Source organism: Macaca fascicularis, chromosome 14 (assembly GCF_037993035.2).
Source record: "Macaca fascicularis isolate 582-1 chromosome 14, T2T-MFA8v1.1".
Taxonomy (NCBI): Eukaryota; Metazoa; Chordata; class Mammalia; order Primates; family Cercopithecidae; genus Macaca; species Macaca fascicularis.
In genome coordinates this window covers 84,920,737-84,938,760 of record NC_088388.1, presented here as the reverse complement: position 1 = coordinate 84,938,760, position 18,024 = coordinate 84,920,737, and the positions used below count along the sequence as shown (strand labels likewise).

General features: G+C 41.6%; 1 protein-coding gene across 1 annotated transcript in view; it reads right to left on the bottom strand.

Moving 5' to 3' along the window:
* CCDC83 (coiled-coil domain containing 83) overlaps nt 1-18,024 on the bottom strand; it is a 112,604-nt gene that overhangs the window by 34,175 nt on the left and 60,405 nt on the right. Inside the window, exons 4-5 of the mRNA XM_074014992.1 lie at nt 9,451-9,613; nt 5,781-5,948 (exon numbers count right to left, since the gene is read on the bottom strand). Coding sequence (XP_073871093.1) covers nt 5,781-5,948; nt 9,451-9,613 — 331 coding nt within the window. The remainder of the gene's footprint in view (nt 1-5,780; nt 5,949-9,450; nt 9,614-18,024) is intronic.

The window sequence follows — 18,024 nt, the reverse complement described above, 5'->3', positions numbered from 1 at the left end:
CTCTGCTTTGGTTTACTCCTCCATGGCCTGTTGAGAGCTTTGTTATCTACTCTTCTCTGACTTCTGGGGTCACATAGCTCCATTGTGGTGACCCTCTCCTGTGGCAGTGGCCTCTTCTCAGGCCCTTTTGGAGCAAACTGAGCAGGAGCTAGCAGAAACACTGGCCAGGTAGCAATCTCTTTAGAGCCGCCCCAACTCACTGAATCAGATTCAGGGGACTATTTGAAGCAGACGGATTTGGGGCCTAACACATCTTGGTTCAAATCCCTGTTCCATTTGTTACTAACATTGTGAGTTTGGTTAAGGCAGTTAACTTCTCTGGGCCTCTGTTTTCTTATCTTTAAACTGGCCTAATTATATCTAACTCAAGGGAACTTGTAAGGATTAGACAAGACATGGATAAGCAGATGCTAGAAATATAAGTCCTCTTGGCGATCACCTAGGGACTCTGATTTTATAGGCAAGAAAAGTAACATTCAAAGAAGCAACGTTACTTTTTTGTAAGGAGTCTTGAACCTAATTTTAAAAAATTCACTGCTAGTGTACAAAGAACTCTTAAGAATCCCTGTCCTGTGCCCCAGTAAAGGACAAAAATAAAAATGCTCTGTGACTGTAGTTATCTAATGACTTGTAATAACCTCTCACCTTCTGTATTCCTGGGCTTAATCTGAGGTTCCTTTTCCTTTTATTGAGAAGTAGCCTTGGCCTGGATATGTTAGTAACTGTTTTCTATACTGGTATCCCAATATCCCAGTCTAGCTAAAGTTTCGGGAAGCAGATCTAAGTGTTTTCTGCTCCCACCCCTGGGTTTCAGCGGAGGCTGCTGAATAAGGCAGGTGACTGAGGAATAGTTTGTGCCAGGGCTGACTGGTGACCCATGAGGTGGCATTGACAAAGACTGTTGGTCATCTTTGATGAGGTGGATGATGGCACCAGCTGTCTTTAGAACTGGGCTGGAGAATACTGCAAGAACTGTTCTGTGGGAAGTAGAAGAGAAGGGGGACACGTATGCAGAGCAAAGCAGTGGTGTCAGTGAGAGGGACAGTCACAGATCAGGGGAGAGAAATGTGGGGAGGAGCCATGCCTAGAACCACCGCTGACATTATTCTGTCTTCAGTCTTCCCTTTCCTATTTGTGTTACAGCCAATAAGCATTACTCTTGGGAAGTCAAGCAACTTAATTTTTGTCTCTTTCCTTTAAAACTCATACTGTGAGGCTATTGACTTCTGCTCAATAAAATATATGGTAAATCCTATCACTTCTGGTTTCTTTGTGGTCCAAAAGGTCCTCCAACAAGTAATTAATATGTCCAGAATATTGGAACAATTTAAGCTTCTTTCAAAGTTATGCCAATCCCCTTTCCTAACTTGGGCCTGCTGCCATTTCCTCTGCCTTGAGCTTCCATGATTCCTCTCTCAGTGCTGAAGGGAAGAGGGAGTATGGAAAACGGTAAGAAAGCTCTCACTTGACTGATACTGTCTCAAGCTCATGTCCACTTCCTGGACCTAGATGGCATTTAAGGCTGATGCATTGTCTCATGGGAGTGTTTTAGTAGGTTCTTTGGAGGACAAGCTTCCCATTTCAAATGGTGTTTCATCTGCATTCCCTTGATCCAGGGCAAGTACTGTCCTTAGAAGTTGGTAACAACTTTTCTGTTGGTCCCTGGTTTTCAATTCTGTACTCCCCTCCCACACAAACAAAATCCCTATTTTTCTGTTGGGGACCTATCACCGGCCCCCAACACCCTAGTCAGCTGTCTCAGGCAAGATTCCACATGACTGTTCCCCAATACTCTCTCATAACAAGTTGACAAGAAACACTCCTCCATTCTCTGCCCTGACAAACTCGGGAGTGCAGGCCCAGCCCAGGGCAACAGCCATCTCTTCTGTGTTCTGCTGTCAGTGCAGTTAGCTCCTCAGCCATATATTCCCTAGATTTCTCAGGGATGAGTCATAAACTAGACCTGAATGCCCAAACTATAGGGGACACATACTGAACCATCTGAGAAATCTCTCTGAAGACCTTTCACCCAGATTTGAGATGGAGGATGAATTACCTTTTACCTACTCCTCGGTGGGGGAAAGAGTAGGACTGATAGCACACCAAGAGCTCTTTTCAAAAGTTGTCCCCTAAGTTCTAACAACCTTTTCCTCTCTAACTTCTTGTGTAGACTGGAATTCGATGGTCAAAGGTGTGAAACTGGTTTTCTTCTTCATCAAATTGCAAATCTATGTGGCAGTATCTCATCTCATTTTGCCACCTCATTGTAAACTGAGACTTCAAAAAGTTTTAATATCCTGTTTCACTTACAGCAACCTCCCAGCGCCCAACAATAGCCTGAGTCTATCTCTGTTCTTTGCATATAAAGCAGTCTAACTAACACAAACCCCATAATCATTGGAGGAGAATTCCAGGAAAATCATGAAAGAAGGAAGCCTGTGTAGAAGGTAGGAGAAAAAGAGGGGATGATGGTAGTAAGCCTTCAGATAGATTGATTTAGGAGTCTTGCTCATATTCATTGTGTCCAGTTAGTGGTCCCCAACATGTTTTAATAGTTCCCCTGGTGGAGTGGCTGCTGCTACCTGGATGGTTAAGAGAAGTCCCTAAAACTAATGGAAAATAATACAAGCCCATAACAACCATTATCTTATGGCTGCGCCCCATGGCTTGACCAGCAAGTAATTCAATATATAAATGTTTTTACCACCCCAAAGTTGAATACAACTACATGAAAATTTAAAGTCAAAGAAATCATCCTAGTTAATAATTAATTCATTAATTTAAGACAAGGTCTTTGTCTCCCAGACTGGAGTGCAGTGGTGCAATCTTGGCTCACTGCAACCTCTGCCTACTAGGCTCAGGTGATCCTCCCACCTAAGCCTCCCAAGTAACTGGAACTGCAGGTGTGCGGCACCACACCCAGCTAACTTTTGTATTTTTGGTAGAGATGGAGTTTCACTCTGTTGCCCAGGCTTGTCTCGAACCCCTGAGCTCAGGTGACCCACCCACCGTGGACTCCCCAAAATGCTGTGATTACAGGCGTGAGACACCACGCCTGGCCCAATCATCCAAACTTCTGATCAAGATAATGGGTTAAGTTTATATGAGAAGATCACTTTTCCTACTTTAAAAATGTAAAATAAATACTGGCTAAAATATTTAAAAATTTGGAAACTACCAGAACAATAACTTTTAAAAAGTATTCTACTGTTTAACAAATGCATAGGCAGATCAGTGAATCAGAATAGAGAGTAGAGAAAAAGATTCAGATATACATGAGGAATTAAAGTGTAATAAAGTTAGCACTTCAAATCAGTAGGATAAAAATTGATAATATATGATGTTGGAACACTTGGAAAACCATTTGGTAAAAAAATAAAGTTAGATTGCGCTCTCACACAAAAACAATGACTTAAATGTGAAAACAAAACCATAAAAATTGTAGAATAAACTATTGGAGAATTCATTCGTAATCTCATAAACATAAAATCAAAGACTGATAAGTTGGGCACTTTAAAAGCACAACATTTCTTCATTAAAAAACCCACAAACAAAAAAACTAATGACAAATGGGAAAAATATTTGCAATTTATATCACAGTTAAACAGCTAATTTCTTTAAAATGTAAAGAGTGCCAAAACACAATAGAAAACTGGGTGACGGATGTGAACAAATGGTTCATGGAAAAGGAAATTCATATGGCTCTTGAAGTTATGAAAAGACACATTCAGTGTCACTTTTAATAAAAGAAATGGAAATTAAAACCACAATGAAATACCATTTTCTATCCATAAGACTGACAAAGAACAAAAATTTGGATACCACCCCCTGTTGTTGAAGATGTGGGAAAATAGGTATCCTCATGCATACATGTAGAAGTACCACTTGGTACAACCTTTATGGAGGGCCACATTTATCACAGTAAAATAAACAGTCTGTTTCACACAACCATTTCTTTCAGAGATACACATAAGTGAAATGACATAAATACAAGAATATTTGTCACAGGACAACGAGATATGTGTAAGGATAGTCATTGCAGCATTATTTGTAATAGTAAAAGACTAGAAACAACCTTAATGCTTATGTGTAAGAAACTGGTCAAAAAAATTATGGTTACCAGCCTGGGAAACACAGTGAGACCTCTACAAAAAATAAATAAAATTAGCTAGGTATGGTGGCACATGCCTGCTCTCCCAGCTACTCAGGAGGCTGAGTTGGGAGGATCGTTTGAGCCTGGGAAGTTGAGGCTGCAGTGAGCTGTGTTCACGCAACTGCACTTCAGCTTGAGTGACAGAGTGAGACCCTGTCTCGGAAAAAAAAAAGGGTATGATAAAACAATGCAACCACTGGAAGAATGAGGCAGTATTAAGATATACTGATTTAGAAGGATGTTCTTATTGTTATGTGAAAAGCAAGTGAGCCATCATATATATAGCATGCTATTTCTGAGATATATATATATATATATATATATATGCATAGAATATTTCTGACTGCTACATAAGACACTGGCAATAGTGGGAGAGGATTTGAGTGGGGACAGAGGGAGTAGCAGGCTGGCACTCTCATTCTCTTTTCAGAAGAAGAACCTTTTGACAAATTGGAACTCCAAGCCCAGACTGATATGGGGCCAAGTTTACATGACCACTGTGGTGCAGAGGCCCTAAGCTGAGAAACTTACATACAAATTGGTCCACAAGCTGAAAGCCCTGACAGGGGAACATGGGAACCACCCACAGGAACCCCTCCACAATGCAGGGCACTATTTCCAGCTGGGTCCTGGACTGTCATCCACCCAGAGCAACTCTTTTGGGTCAGATTTCCCCCATTAATTCTGTCCTATGACTTTTCTGTGTCTGGGTCTCTGGTGTTCTTTGAAGCCACTATGCTTGCCTCAGTAGCAGACAGCTGGCCCTCATCGTGTCCATATCCAGTCCTGGTAAGCTTCATTGCTCCTGATGGCATCCTACTCTATAGCCTTTCCACTTCTCATCTCATGTTTGTTCCCCAGTTTTTCCCTGGTTACAACTTAATTGACTTTGACATTTCTCCATGATGATTCTGGCTATCCAGCGTGGCTAAGCTGAATTAGCTTGCCCCACGTGAATTCTCTTTCTAATATAACCTGGCCTCAGGACACTTCTATCTTAGTGGAATTGCTCCTGCCCCCAGTGTGGAAACATACAGACCCCATCCATTGAATGAAGCTTCTTTCTTCTTTTTTTGAGACAAGGTCTGCTCTGTCACCCAGGCTGGAGTGCAGTGGCACAATCACGGCTCCCTGCAGCCTTGACTCTGGGGCTCAACTGATCCTCCCATCTCAGCCTCTCAAGTAACTGGGGCTACAGGCATGAGCCACCATGCCCAACTGATTTTTTAATTTTTTTGTAGAGATATGGTCTCATTATGTTGCCCAGGCTGGTCTCAAACTTCTGGGCTCAAGCGATCCTCCAGCCTCAGGCTCCCAAAGTGTTGAGATTACAGGCATGAGCCACCGCATCCAGCCAGAAACTTCTTTCTTAAAGTCAGTTGGTCACAGGGCTTCTCCACACCACGCCCCACCCGCCCATTTCTTTATTTCCCCTTCTCAGTTTCACAGGTGGTCCTGGGATCATTCTTCTGCTTCCTCCCTCCACCTTTACCCTTAGGCTCACAGCTGCTTGTGCTGACAGCAGAGTAATGAATGATTCAGGGAGTACACACTTTTTTCTTCCACCAATGTATGCCCTACTAAAGATATTTTTTATTGAACTAGAACTAGTTTTGTTGCAACTGACCTGACATTTTCTCTGCATTCTCTTTAACTGTGTTGATGTCATTTTGTAAGGAGGTAATGAGTTTAGCATGTCGTTCACTCCCTACATTCTTGTACTCCTCCCAATATTCCTTTTCACTGAGTTTCTCAAGAAATAGTTTCTCAGCATTACTTATTTGCATGCGCATATCTGTTGAAAAAAAGACACTGTGTCATTTCTATTTTCCTTGTAACCATTATATGTTGCAATCTGGTTTTAAGAAGTTAAGATCTGATATTAAAATACTGTTAACTCATAAGTACTATTTGATGTCTAAAATTTATGGAATTCTAAACTATTCAAACTATTGTTATCTATCCTGATTCAAAATCTAAGTAAAATTAAACTTCTGATTATAAAGTAGATGTGTAGTTTGATGGTTGATTGAAATACATAATAGACAACCCATATGCATAGGAAGCTGCAAGTTTACATCATTCCTGTGATATAGCTTAATAAAGGTCCTATTTTGTATAGTGTATCATATGATGTGTATTCTTTATTAGTAAAATATCATTTTTTGGGCCATTATACCCTCTGAGCAAAAGTGATTTCAACTTGTGTCCTTCCCAGGTCCTTGGCAACCATTTTTGTAAGTAAACTGTTTGATGCAGTCATCTAAACTTCATTTGTTTGGATTTCTCTTGTATGAAATAATAGCCTCTGATGGTCATACTAACATGTCTTCTCCCACCCCTCTTTGGTAAAACCAGAGTGATAGGTAAGTTCCCAAGTTAAATATACAAATATTGAACTATTTCAAGGATATAAACTTTGTTTGCTAAACATGATATTCTATTCAATCTTTAGGCCAAATATCATGTTGCTGAATATTTTTGAAAAAGAGGCATTACAAAAGAGTCAAGTACAATGAACTTAATGGCTGTTTGTCTCATCACCATATATCACCTTGTTTGAGAGTTCTTTGAAGGCAAGACTACATTATATTCATCTCTGTAAATCCAGCACTTAGCACAGAGCCTGGCAATTAGTTGGTGCTCAATAAATGTCTGTTGAATGACTGAAGCGTTTCAATCAGGCCAGGGTGATATTCTTCAGTTCAGAGGTCCAGAAGGACTCAGGACTCATCTTTTTCCAAAGATGTACACGAGATACTAATTTTTTTTTTTTTTGGGATGTAGTTTCACTCTGTTGCCCAGACTGGAGCGCAGTGGCATGATCTCAGCTCACTGCAACCTCCGCCTCCCAGGTTCAAGTGATTCTCCTGCCCAGCCTCCCAAGTAGCTGAGATCACAGGCACCCACCAACACGCCCAGCTAATTTTTGTATTTTTAGTAGAGACAGGGTTTCACTATGTTGGCCAGGCTGGTCTCGAACTCCTGACCTCAGACAATCTGCCTGCCTTGACTTCCCAAAGTGCTGGGATTACAGGCGTGAGCCACCGGGCCTGGCCACAAGATACTATATTTAAAATCTCTTAACAAATGGTGCTTGTTATTTTCATTAAACAATTATTAATACTACTATAACCTAGATGGGCAGTTGCTCTCATTCGAGCAGACTGCTACTGTCTCAGGCCTGTGCCCCATTTGGCCTTTGAGGGGAGGGTTGGTAGATGTCACTGAAGATTGTAAAAGGGAGATGGATGTAGTGGCTGTTTTTCTACTTTCTTAGAACCTTTTCCCTTCCCTTCTAGTAACACACATGCCCCAGAGATTTTTGTTTGTTTAAGCTGAGATCTGACAGCATATGAGGCCTTGCATCTAGGTGAGAAGCACTCTGTCTTTCTGTGTGAAGTGATGTGAAAAGACTGACATCCCCTTTATGCTTAGGCTAGTTTGAGTTAGATTTTTTATCCTTGCAGCTGAAAGAGTCCTTACTAAAAGTTGGATGAAAAGGGTTGCAGCAGTAGTTTTCAAACCTTACTGTGCATGGGAATCCCCCAGGATCTTGTCAGAATGCAGATTCTGATTCAGTAGGGCTGGGTGGGGCCTGGGAATTGGCATTCTAACAAGCTGACAGGTGAAGCACCTGCTGCTGCTCCACACCAAAATGAGTTGCAAGGGACTACCTGGGACATAAAGTGACTACCTTGGAAATGTTTTCCAGACACTTCTGTTCTCTTACTTTCCCTTTCTTCCTGCATGTCTGTGAGCTTCCTTTCTTCCCATACATGTCCAGTCCTCCTCTACTGTGCTTAGCCATGCAGTGTGGCCCAGTCTTGTATGATACATCCCCATGCTCAGCCCAAACCATAAACAGGCACATCTCAACTAACTGGGCCCATTCCTTTAGAAGGCAGTTTAGCGAGTATACCTGAGCATCCTTTGGGGTCTCACTCCCATCTCAAGGCACTTATTAAAGTATTCCTTCCAAACATAAGCAGAACTCTCTTGGAAAGAAGTCGTGCAAAATATACTATCTACCATGTCATGACATCCCTATTGCCAGTGAAGAGACTTGAGTAGGAGGAGGTCTATGGGAACAGTTTTGGACTCCCCTAAAAATGAAACTTGCCTATTGATGTTTGGTCTTGGAAATGATTTCACTCAAAACAACAAATATCTATTGAGTGGAGGGTCTGCTTTGTGCAAAGTGCTCAGCTAAGTAGGCACTTGGAGAAATCCAGAAATAAGTGGATTTCCTAAGGGCTAACAAATGATAGCACTTAGGTCTCTTTCTCGTGTTTTCCAGCTTCCTAGCAGGGATGTTATTTATGGAGGTTTTGGAAAAAGTGGTCCTAGAAATCTTAGCAGCAAGTTTAGAATGAAGGAATAGGAATTTCAAAATAAGTATGTCAGAACTGCATGATTTACCCTCAGTACCATAGTATTTCCTAAGCCTACAACAAGAGTATGCCCTGGGTCTTTCATTGCCTGCACCTAGTGTCATTACTACCCATGTTCTCCAAACTTCCCCTTTCCCAACTCTAATCCCTATTTCCCCCTAACGGGGTGCTTGGCTCCCTTAGAGATATTGGGGGAAACACTTTTCATGGTTATATTCGCCTTATCATTCCCAAATCTAAACTGAAGCTGAAGCCAATGAAACCACCAAACAACAGAATTAAAAAAGAAAAAGAAAAAGAACAAAACCCTACTATGAGTAATGGTGTTTAACAGGATACTGTCCTGTTGTAAGAGTCAGAAGAGGCCGGGCGTGGTGGCTCATGCCTGTAATCCCAGAACTTTGGGAGACTGAGGTGGGACTATCCCTTGAGCCCAGGAGTTCAAGACCAGCCTGGGCAACATAGCAAGACCTCATCTCTACAAAAAAGGAACAAAATTCCCAGGCATGGTGGTGTGCACCTGGAGTCCCAGCTACTTGGGAGGCTGAGGTGGGAGAACTGCATGAGCCCGGGAGGTTAAGATTGCAGTAAGCTGAGATTGCACCACTGCACTCCAGCCCTGGGTGACTGAACTATACCCTATCTCAAAAAACAGTCAGATAAATTTCATCTGTTTTTGATCACTACCCTTCTTCCACCTCCTTGTTTGGCTTCATTACCTCTACTCACTTTATTATTTCCCTCTCCTGCCCATTTACCTACATGTGTTTGTGGTTGTGGTGGTAATGATGCCATTTAAAATACACTCACAGCACTTTGAACATATTGGAAGAATAAAGCATTAATATATTCAAGAAATAGCTTGGCACAACTCTATGATAGTTTTCTATGTTCCTAAATCACCTCTCAAGTTTTTTTCCTGGTCTCTTTCAAACTTCCATTTTTCCTTCATTGCTTCTTCAACATCCTCTCTTGTTACAACTGGCAATCCCTCTGCCTTCTCTTCACTCAGTTCCTTTAGTAGATGCCGTATGTGCCAAATCTGTTCTTCTTTTAAGCGGCTATTCTATCATGAAAATCAACAGTAATTCACGTTTGATCAACTATGTACACTGTTTTTCCTCAAAATAGAGTCAAGCAGCTCCCCGCCTTTGGGTGTCACAGGAAGCCAACTGGGAAGCCTGGACTTCTACTTCCACCAGGCATGATGAGGTGGTATCCCTACTTCCGCTGGCAGAGCAATGCCAATAAAAGCTAGGTAAAACAGAAGATTACAAGTAAGATCTAGAGTCTTATGACATTATACAAAAATGTCCTACTAAGGTGGCTGACATTTTAGAATTATTATTTTTAGTCCTTTTTTTTTAAGAGATGAGTTCTTGCTATGTTGCTATGCTGCTCTGAAACTCCCTTGGCCTCTCAAAGTGCTGAGATTACAGGTATGAGCCAGCAAGCCCGGCCTATAACAAAAGATTCATGTTATTGGAGTATTAGAGGGAGAGAAAGAGGGTGGGACTGAAAAAGTACTCAAATAAATAATGGCTGGAAACTTCCCAAATTTCCAAGAGACATAAGCCTATGAATTCAAGAAGCTGAGCATACCCCAAACAAGATAAGCAGAAAGAAATTCATGTTAAGACACATCATAATCAAACTTCCGAAAACTAAATACAAGGGAAAAGTCTGAAAAGCAGTCAGAGAAAAGCCACACCTTACCTATAGGGGAAAAAAAATTAGCGTACAGGGCATACCTAATTAGAATATCCAAAATCTGGGCAGCGTGTAGTGGTTCATGCCTGTAATTCCAGTGCTTTGGGAGGCAGAGGTGAAGGGATTACTTGAGGCCAGAAGTTCAAGACAAGCCTGGACAACATGGTGAGACTCTATCTCTACAAAAAATTTAAAATTTAGTCAGGCATGGTGCTGTAGTCTCAGCCACAGGCTGAGGGAGGCATCGCTTTAGCCCAGGAGTTTGAGGTTACAGTGAGCTATGATCGCACCACTGCACTCCAGGTTGGGTAAGAGAAAGACCCGGTTTCAAAAAATAAAAATAAGAAAATTCAAAATCTGAAATGCTCTAAAATCCGAAACTTTTTTTTTTTTGAGATGGAGTCTTGCTCTGTCACCCAGGCTGGAGTGCAGTGGTGTGATCTTGGCTCACTGCAACCTCTGCCTCCCCAGTTCAAGCGATTCTCCTGCCTCAGCCTTCCAAGTAGCTGGGATTATAGGCGCCCACCACCACACCCGGCTAATTTTTTTTTTTTTTTTTGTATTTTTGGTAGAGACGGGATTTCACCATGTTGGGCAGGCTGGTCTCGAACTCCTGACCCCAGGTGATCCATCCGCCTTGGCCTCCCAAAGTGCTGGAATTACAGGCATGAGCCACTATGTCCAGCCTAAATTCTGAAACTTCTTAAGTACTAACATGATGCCACAGATGGAAAGTAACACACCTGTTGTCATGTGACAGGTTGCAGTCAAAATGCAGGCACGTCAAACACAGTTTATTCAACATCCCCAAGGGAAAAATAAAGTTAACTTCAGGCTATGTGTATAAGGTGTATATGCAACATAAATGAATTTCATGTTTAGACTTGAGTCCCACCCCCAAGATACATCATTCTGTATATGCAAATATTCCAAAATCTAAAAGAATCTGAAACTGGAAACACTTCTGGTCCCAAGCATTTCAGTTAAGGGGTACTCAAACTATGTCAGCACATGTTTCATCAGAAACCATGCTAGCTAGGAGAAAGATAATAGGAAGTGGCACATTATTTTTTATGTGATGAAAGTAAAGAACTGTCAATCTAGAATGCTAGACCCAGTGAAAATATCTAACAAAACATGTATAGGAGTTGCATAGTGAAAACTAGAAAATGCTGATTTAAAAAAAAATCAAGATCTGGGCCCGGCACAGTGGCTCCTGCCTGTAATCCCTGCACTTTGGGAGGCCAAGGCAGGTGCGTTGCTTGAGCTTAGGAGTTCAAGACCAGCCTGGGCAATATGGTGAAACCCTGTCTCTACAAAAAATTTAAAAATTAGCCAGGTGTGGTGGTCCATGCCTGTATTCCCAGCTACTTGGAAGGCTGAGGTGGGAGCCCAGAAGGTTGAGGCTGCAGTGAGCCGTAATTGTGCCACTGCACTCAAGCCTGGGTGCCTGAAGGAGATCCTGTCTCAATAAATAAATAAATTAAATAAAAATAAAACAAGGTCTAAATAAATGGAGAAACATATCATGTTCATGGATTGGAAGACAGCATAGTTAAGATATCCCAATATTGATATACAGCTTTAATATAATCCCTATGTAAAACTTAGTAAGTTTTCTTTGGGTGGGGGGGGCAAATATATACAAGATAATTCTAAAATTTATATGGGAAGACAAAGGAACCAGTATAGCTAAGATGATTTTGAAAAACCAGAATAAAGTAAGAGGAAATAATTTACCTTATTTCAAGATGTATTATATAGCTATAGTAATCAAGACTATATGGTATAGACAGAGGGATAGGCATAGAGATCAACTGAAGAGAACAGAGAACTCAGAAACAGACCCACACAAGACGGGGCGTGGTGGCTCACGCCTGTAATTCCAACACTTTGGGAGGCTGAGGCGGGCGGATCACTTGAGGTCAGCTTAAGACCAGCCTGGCCAACATGGTGAAACCACATGTCTACTAAAATTATAAAATTAGCCGGGCATGGTGGCCAAATAGGAACAGATCCAGTCTACAGCTCCCAGCGTGAGTGACGCAGAAGAGGGGCGATTTCTGCATTTCCAACTGAGGTACTGGGTTCATCTCACTAGGGCTTGTCAGATAGTGGGTGCAGGACAGTGAATGCAGCCTACCCAGCATGGGCTGAAGCAGGGCAAGGCATTGCCTCACTCGGGAAGTGCAAGGGGTCAGGGGATTCCCTTTCCTAGCCAAGGGAAGCTGTGAAAGATGGCACCTGGAAAATCGGGTCACTCCTGCCCTAATAATACTGCACTTTTCCAACGGTCTTAGCAAACGGCCACCAGGAGATTATATGCCACACCTGGCTGGGAGGGTCCCATGCCCACGGAGCCTCACTCCCTACTAGCACAGCAGTCTGAGATTGAACTGCAAGGTGGCAGCCAGGCTGGGGGAGGGGCGCTCGTGATTGCTGAGGCTTGAGTAGGTAAACAAAGCAGCCAGGAAGCTCGAACTGGGTGGAGCCCACTACAGCTCAAGGAGGCCTGCCTGCCTCTGTAGACTCCACCTCTGGGGGCAGGGAATAGCCAAACAAAAGGCAGCAGAAATCTCTGCAGACTTAAATGTCCCTGTCTGACAGCTTTGAAGAGGGTAGTGGTTCTCCCAGCTTGGAGTTTGAGATCTGAGAACGGACAGACTGCCTCCTCAAGTGGGTCCCTGAAACCCGAGTAGCCTAACTGGGAGGTACCCCCCAGTAGGGGCAGACTGACACCCCACACAGGTGGGTACCCCCCTGAGACAAAGCTTCCAGAGGAACGATCAGGCAGCAACAGTTGCTGTTCAGCAGTATTCGCTGTTCTGCAGCCCCTGCTGCTGACACCCAGGCAAACAGGGTCTGGAGTGGACATCCAGCAAACTCCAACAGACCTGCAGCTGAGGGTCCTGACTGTTAGAAGGAAAATTAACAAACAGAAAGGACATCCTAACCAAAACCCCATCTGTACGTCACCATCATCAAAGACCAAAGGTAGATGTAACCACAAAGATAGGGAAAAAACAGAGCAGAAAAGCTGGAAATTCTAAAAATCAGAGCACCTCTCCCCCTCCAAAGGAAAGCAGTTCCTCGCCAGCAACAGAACAAAGCTGCAAGGAAAATGACTTTGATGAGTTGAGAGAAGAAGACTTCAGACGATCAAAATTCTCTGAGCTAAAGGAGGAAGTTCGAACCCATCGCAAAAAAGCCAAAAACGTTGAAAAAAGAATAGACAAATGGCTAACTAGAACAAAGAGTGTAAAAAAGACCTTAAATGACCTGATGGAGCTGAAAACCATGGCATGAGAACTACGTGATGCATGCACAAGCTTCAGTAGCCGATTCAATCAACTGGAAGAAAGGGTATTGGTGATTGAAGATCAAATGAATGAATTGAAGCAAGAAGAGAAGTTTAGAGAAAACAGAGTAAAAAGAAACAAACAAAGCCTCCAAGAAATATGGAACTATGTGAAAAGACCAAATCTACATCTGATTGGTCTACCTGAAAGTGACGGGGAGAATGGAACCGAGTTGGAAAACACTCTTTAGGATATTATCCAGGAGAACTTCCCTAACCTAGCAAGGCAGGCCAACATTCAAATTCAGGAAATACAGAGAGCGCCACAAAGATACTCCTCGAGAAGAGCAACTACAAGACACATAATTGTCAGATTCACCAAAGTTGAAATGAAGGAAAAAATGTAAAGGGCAGCCACAGAGAAAGGTCGGATTACCCACAAAGGGAAGCCCATCAGATAATAGTGGATCTCTCGGCAGAAACTCTATAAGCCAGAGAGAGTGGGGGCCAATATTCAACATTCTTAAAGAAAAGAATTTTCAACCCAGAATTTCATATCCAGCCAAACTAGGCTTCACAAGTGAAAGAGAAATAAAATCCTTTACAGACAAGCAGATGCTGAGAGATTTTGTCACCACCAGGTCTGTCTCACAAGAGCTCCTGAAGGAAGCACTCAACAACCAGTACCAGCCACTGCAAAAATATGCCAAATTATAGAGGCCATTGATGCTAGGAAGAAACTGCAGCAACTAATGAGAAAAATAACCAGCTAACATCATAATGACAGGATCAGACTCACACATAACAATGTTAACCTTAAATGTAAATGGGCTAAATGCTCCAATTAAAAGACACAGACTGGCAAATTGGATAAAGATTCAAGACCCATCAGTGTGCTTTATATAGGAGACCCATCTCATGTGCAGAGACACACATAGGCTCAAAATAAAGGGATGGAGGAAGATCTACCAAGCAAATGGAAAACAAAAAGAGGGGGTTGCAATCCTAATCTCTGATAAAACAGACTTTAAACCACTAAAGATCAGAAGAGACAAAGAAGGCCATTACATAATGGTGAAGGAATCAATTCAACAAGAAAAGCTAACTATTCTAAGTATATATGCACCCAATACAGGAGCACCCAGATTCATAAAGCAAGTCCTTAGAGACCTACAAAGAGACTTAGACTCCCATACAATAATAATGGGAGACTTTAACACCCCACTGTTAACATTAGACAGATCAATGAGACAGAAAGTTAACAAGGATATCCAGGAATTGAAATTACCTCTGCACCAAGTGGACCTAACAGACATCTACAGAACTCTCCACCCCAAATCAACAGAATATACATTCTTCTCAGCACCACGTCACATTTATTCCAAAATTGACCACATAGTTGGAAGTAAAGCAGTCCTCAGTAAATGTAAAAGAACAGAAATTATAACAAACTGTCTCTCAGACCACAGTGCAATTAAACTAGAACTCAGGATTAAGAAACTCACTCAAAACCGCTCTATGACATGGAAACTGAACAACCTGCTCCTGAATGACTACTGGGTACGTACCAAAATGAAGGCAGAAATAAAGATGTTCTTTGAAACCAATGAGAACAAAGACACAACATACCAGAATCTCTGGGACACATTTAAAGCAGTGTGTAGAGGGAAATTTACTCAATGCCCACAAGAGAAAACAGGAAAGATCGAAAACCGACACCCTAACATCACAATTAAAAGAACTAGAGAAGCAGGAGCAAACACATTCAAAAGCTAGAAGGCAAGAAATAACTAAGATCAGAGCAGAACTGAAGGAGATAGAGACACAAAAAAACCCTTTAAAAAATCAATGAATCCAGGAGCTGGATTTTGAAAAGATCAACAAAATAGATAAACCACTAGCAAGACTAATGAAGAAGAAAAAAGAGAAGAATCAAATAGACGCAATAAAAAATGATAAAGGGGATATCACCACCGATCCCACAGAAATAGAAACTACCATCAGAGAATACTATAAACACCTCTATGCAAATAAACTAGAAAATCTAGAAGAAATGGATAAATTCCTGGACACACTCTCCCAAGATGAAGCCAGGAAGAAGCTGAATCCCTGAATAGACCAATAACAGGCTCTGAAATAGAGGCAAATAATTAATAGCCTACCAACCAATAAAAGTCCAAGACCAGACAGATTCACAGCCGAATTCTACCAGAGGTTCAAAGAGGAGCTGGTACTATGCCTTCTGAAAGTATTCCAATCAATAGAACAAGAGGGAATCCTCCCTAAGTCATTTTATGAGACCAGCATCATCCTGATACCAAAGTCTGGTAGAGACACAACAAAAAAAGAGAATTTTAGACCAATATCCCTGATGAACATCGATGCAAAAATCCTCAATAAAATACTGGCAAACCGAATCCAGCAGCACATCAAAAAGCTTATCCACCACGATCAACTTGGCTTCATCCTTGGGATGCAAGGCTGCTTCAACATACACAAATCAATCAACGTAATCCATCATATAAACAGAACCAAAGACAAAAACAACATGTATATCTCAATAGATGCAGAAAAGGCCTTCCACAAAATTTCACAACCTTCATGCTAAAAACTCTCAATAAATTAGGTGTTCATGGGATATATCTCAAAATAATAAGAGCTATTTATGACAGACCCACAGCCAATATCATATTGAAGGGGCAAAAACTGGAAGCATTCCCTTTGAGTTTTTGGGACAAGGATGCCCTTTCTCACTGCTCCTATTCAACATAGTGTTGGAAGTTCTGGCCAGGGCAATCAGGCAGGAGATAGAAATAAAGGGTATTCAATTAGGAAAAGAGGAAGTCAAACTGTCCCTGTTTGCAGATGACACGATTGTATATTTAGAAAACTACATTTTCTCAGCCCCAAATCTCCTTAAGCTCATAAGCAACTTCAGCAAAGTCTCAGGATACAAAACCAATGTGCAAAAATCACAGGCATTCCTATATACCAATAACAGACAAACAGAGAGCCACATCATGAGTGAACTCCCATTCACAATTGCTTCAAAGAGAATGAAATACCTAGGAATCCAACTTACAAGGGATGTGAAGGACCTCTTCAAGGAGAACTACAAACCACTGCTCAATGAAATAAAAGAGGACACAAACAAATGGAAGAACATTCCATGCTCTTGGATAGGAAGAATCTATATCATGAAAATGGTCATACTGCCCAAGGTAATTTATAGATTTAATGCCATCCCCATCAAGCTACCAATGACTTTCTTCACAGAATTGGAAAAAACTACTTTAAAGTTCATATGGAACCAAAAAAGAGCCCACATTGCCAAGACAATCCTAAGGAAAAGAACAAAGCTGGAGGCATCACACTACCTGACTTCAAACTATACTACAAGGCTACAGTAACCAAAACAGCATGGTACTGGTACCAAAACAGAGATGTAGTCCAATGGAACAGAACAGAGCCCTCAGAAATAATACCACACATCTACAGTCATCTGATCTTTGACAAACCTGACAAAAACAAGAAATGGGGAAAGGATTCCCTATTTAATAAATGGTGCTGGGAAAACTGGCTAGCCATATGTAGAAAACTGAAACTGGATCCCTTCCTTACACCTTACACAAAAATTAATTCAAGATGGATTGAAGACTTAAATGTTAGACCTAAAACCATAGAAACCCTAGAAGACAACCTAGGCAGTACCATTCAGGACATAGGCATGGGCAAAGACTTCATGTCTAAAACACCAAAAGCAATGGCAACAAAAGCCGAAATTGACAAATGGGATCTAATTAAACTAAAGAGCTACTGCACAGCAAAAGAAACTACCATCAGAGTGAAAAGGCAACCTACAGAATGGGAGAAAATTTTTGCAATCTACTCATCTGACAAAGGGCTAATATCCCGAATCTACAAAGAACTTAAACAAATTTACAAGGAAAAATCAAACGACCCCATCAAAAAGTGGGCAAAGGATATGAACAGACACTTCTCAAAAGAAGCCATTTATGCAGCCAACAGACACATGAAAAAACGCTCATCATCACTGGCCCTCAGATAAATGCAAACCAAAACCACAATGAGATACCATCTCACACCAGTCAGAATGGCGATCATTAAAAAGTTAGGAAACAGCAGGTGCTGGAGAGGATGTGGAGAAATAGGAACACTTTTACACTGTTGGTGGGACTGTAAACTGGTTCAACCATTGTGGAAGACAGTGTGGCGATTCCTCAAGGATCTAGAACTAGAAATACCATTTGACCCAGCAATCCATGACTGGGTATATACCCAAAGGATTATAAATCATGCTGCTATAAAGACACATGCACACATATGTTTATTGCGGCACTATTCCCAATAGCAAAGACTTGGAACCAACTGAAATGTCCATCAATGATAGACTGGATTAAGAAAATGTGGCACATATACACCATGGAATACTATGCAGCCATAAAAAC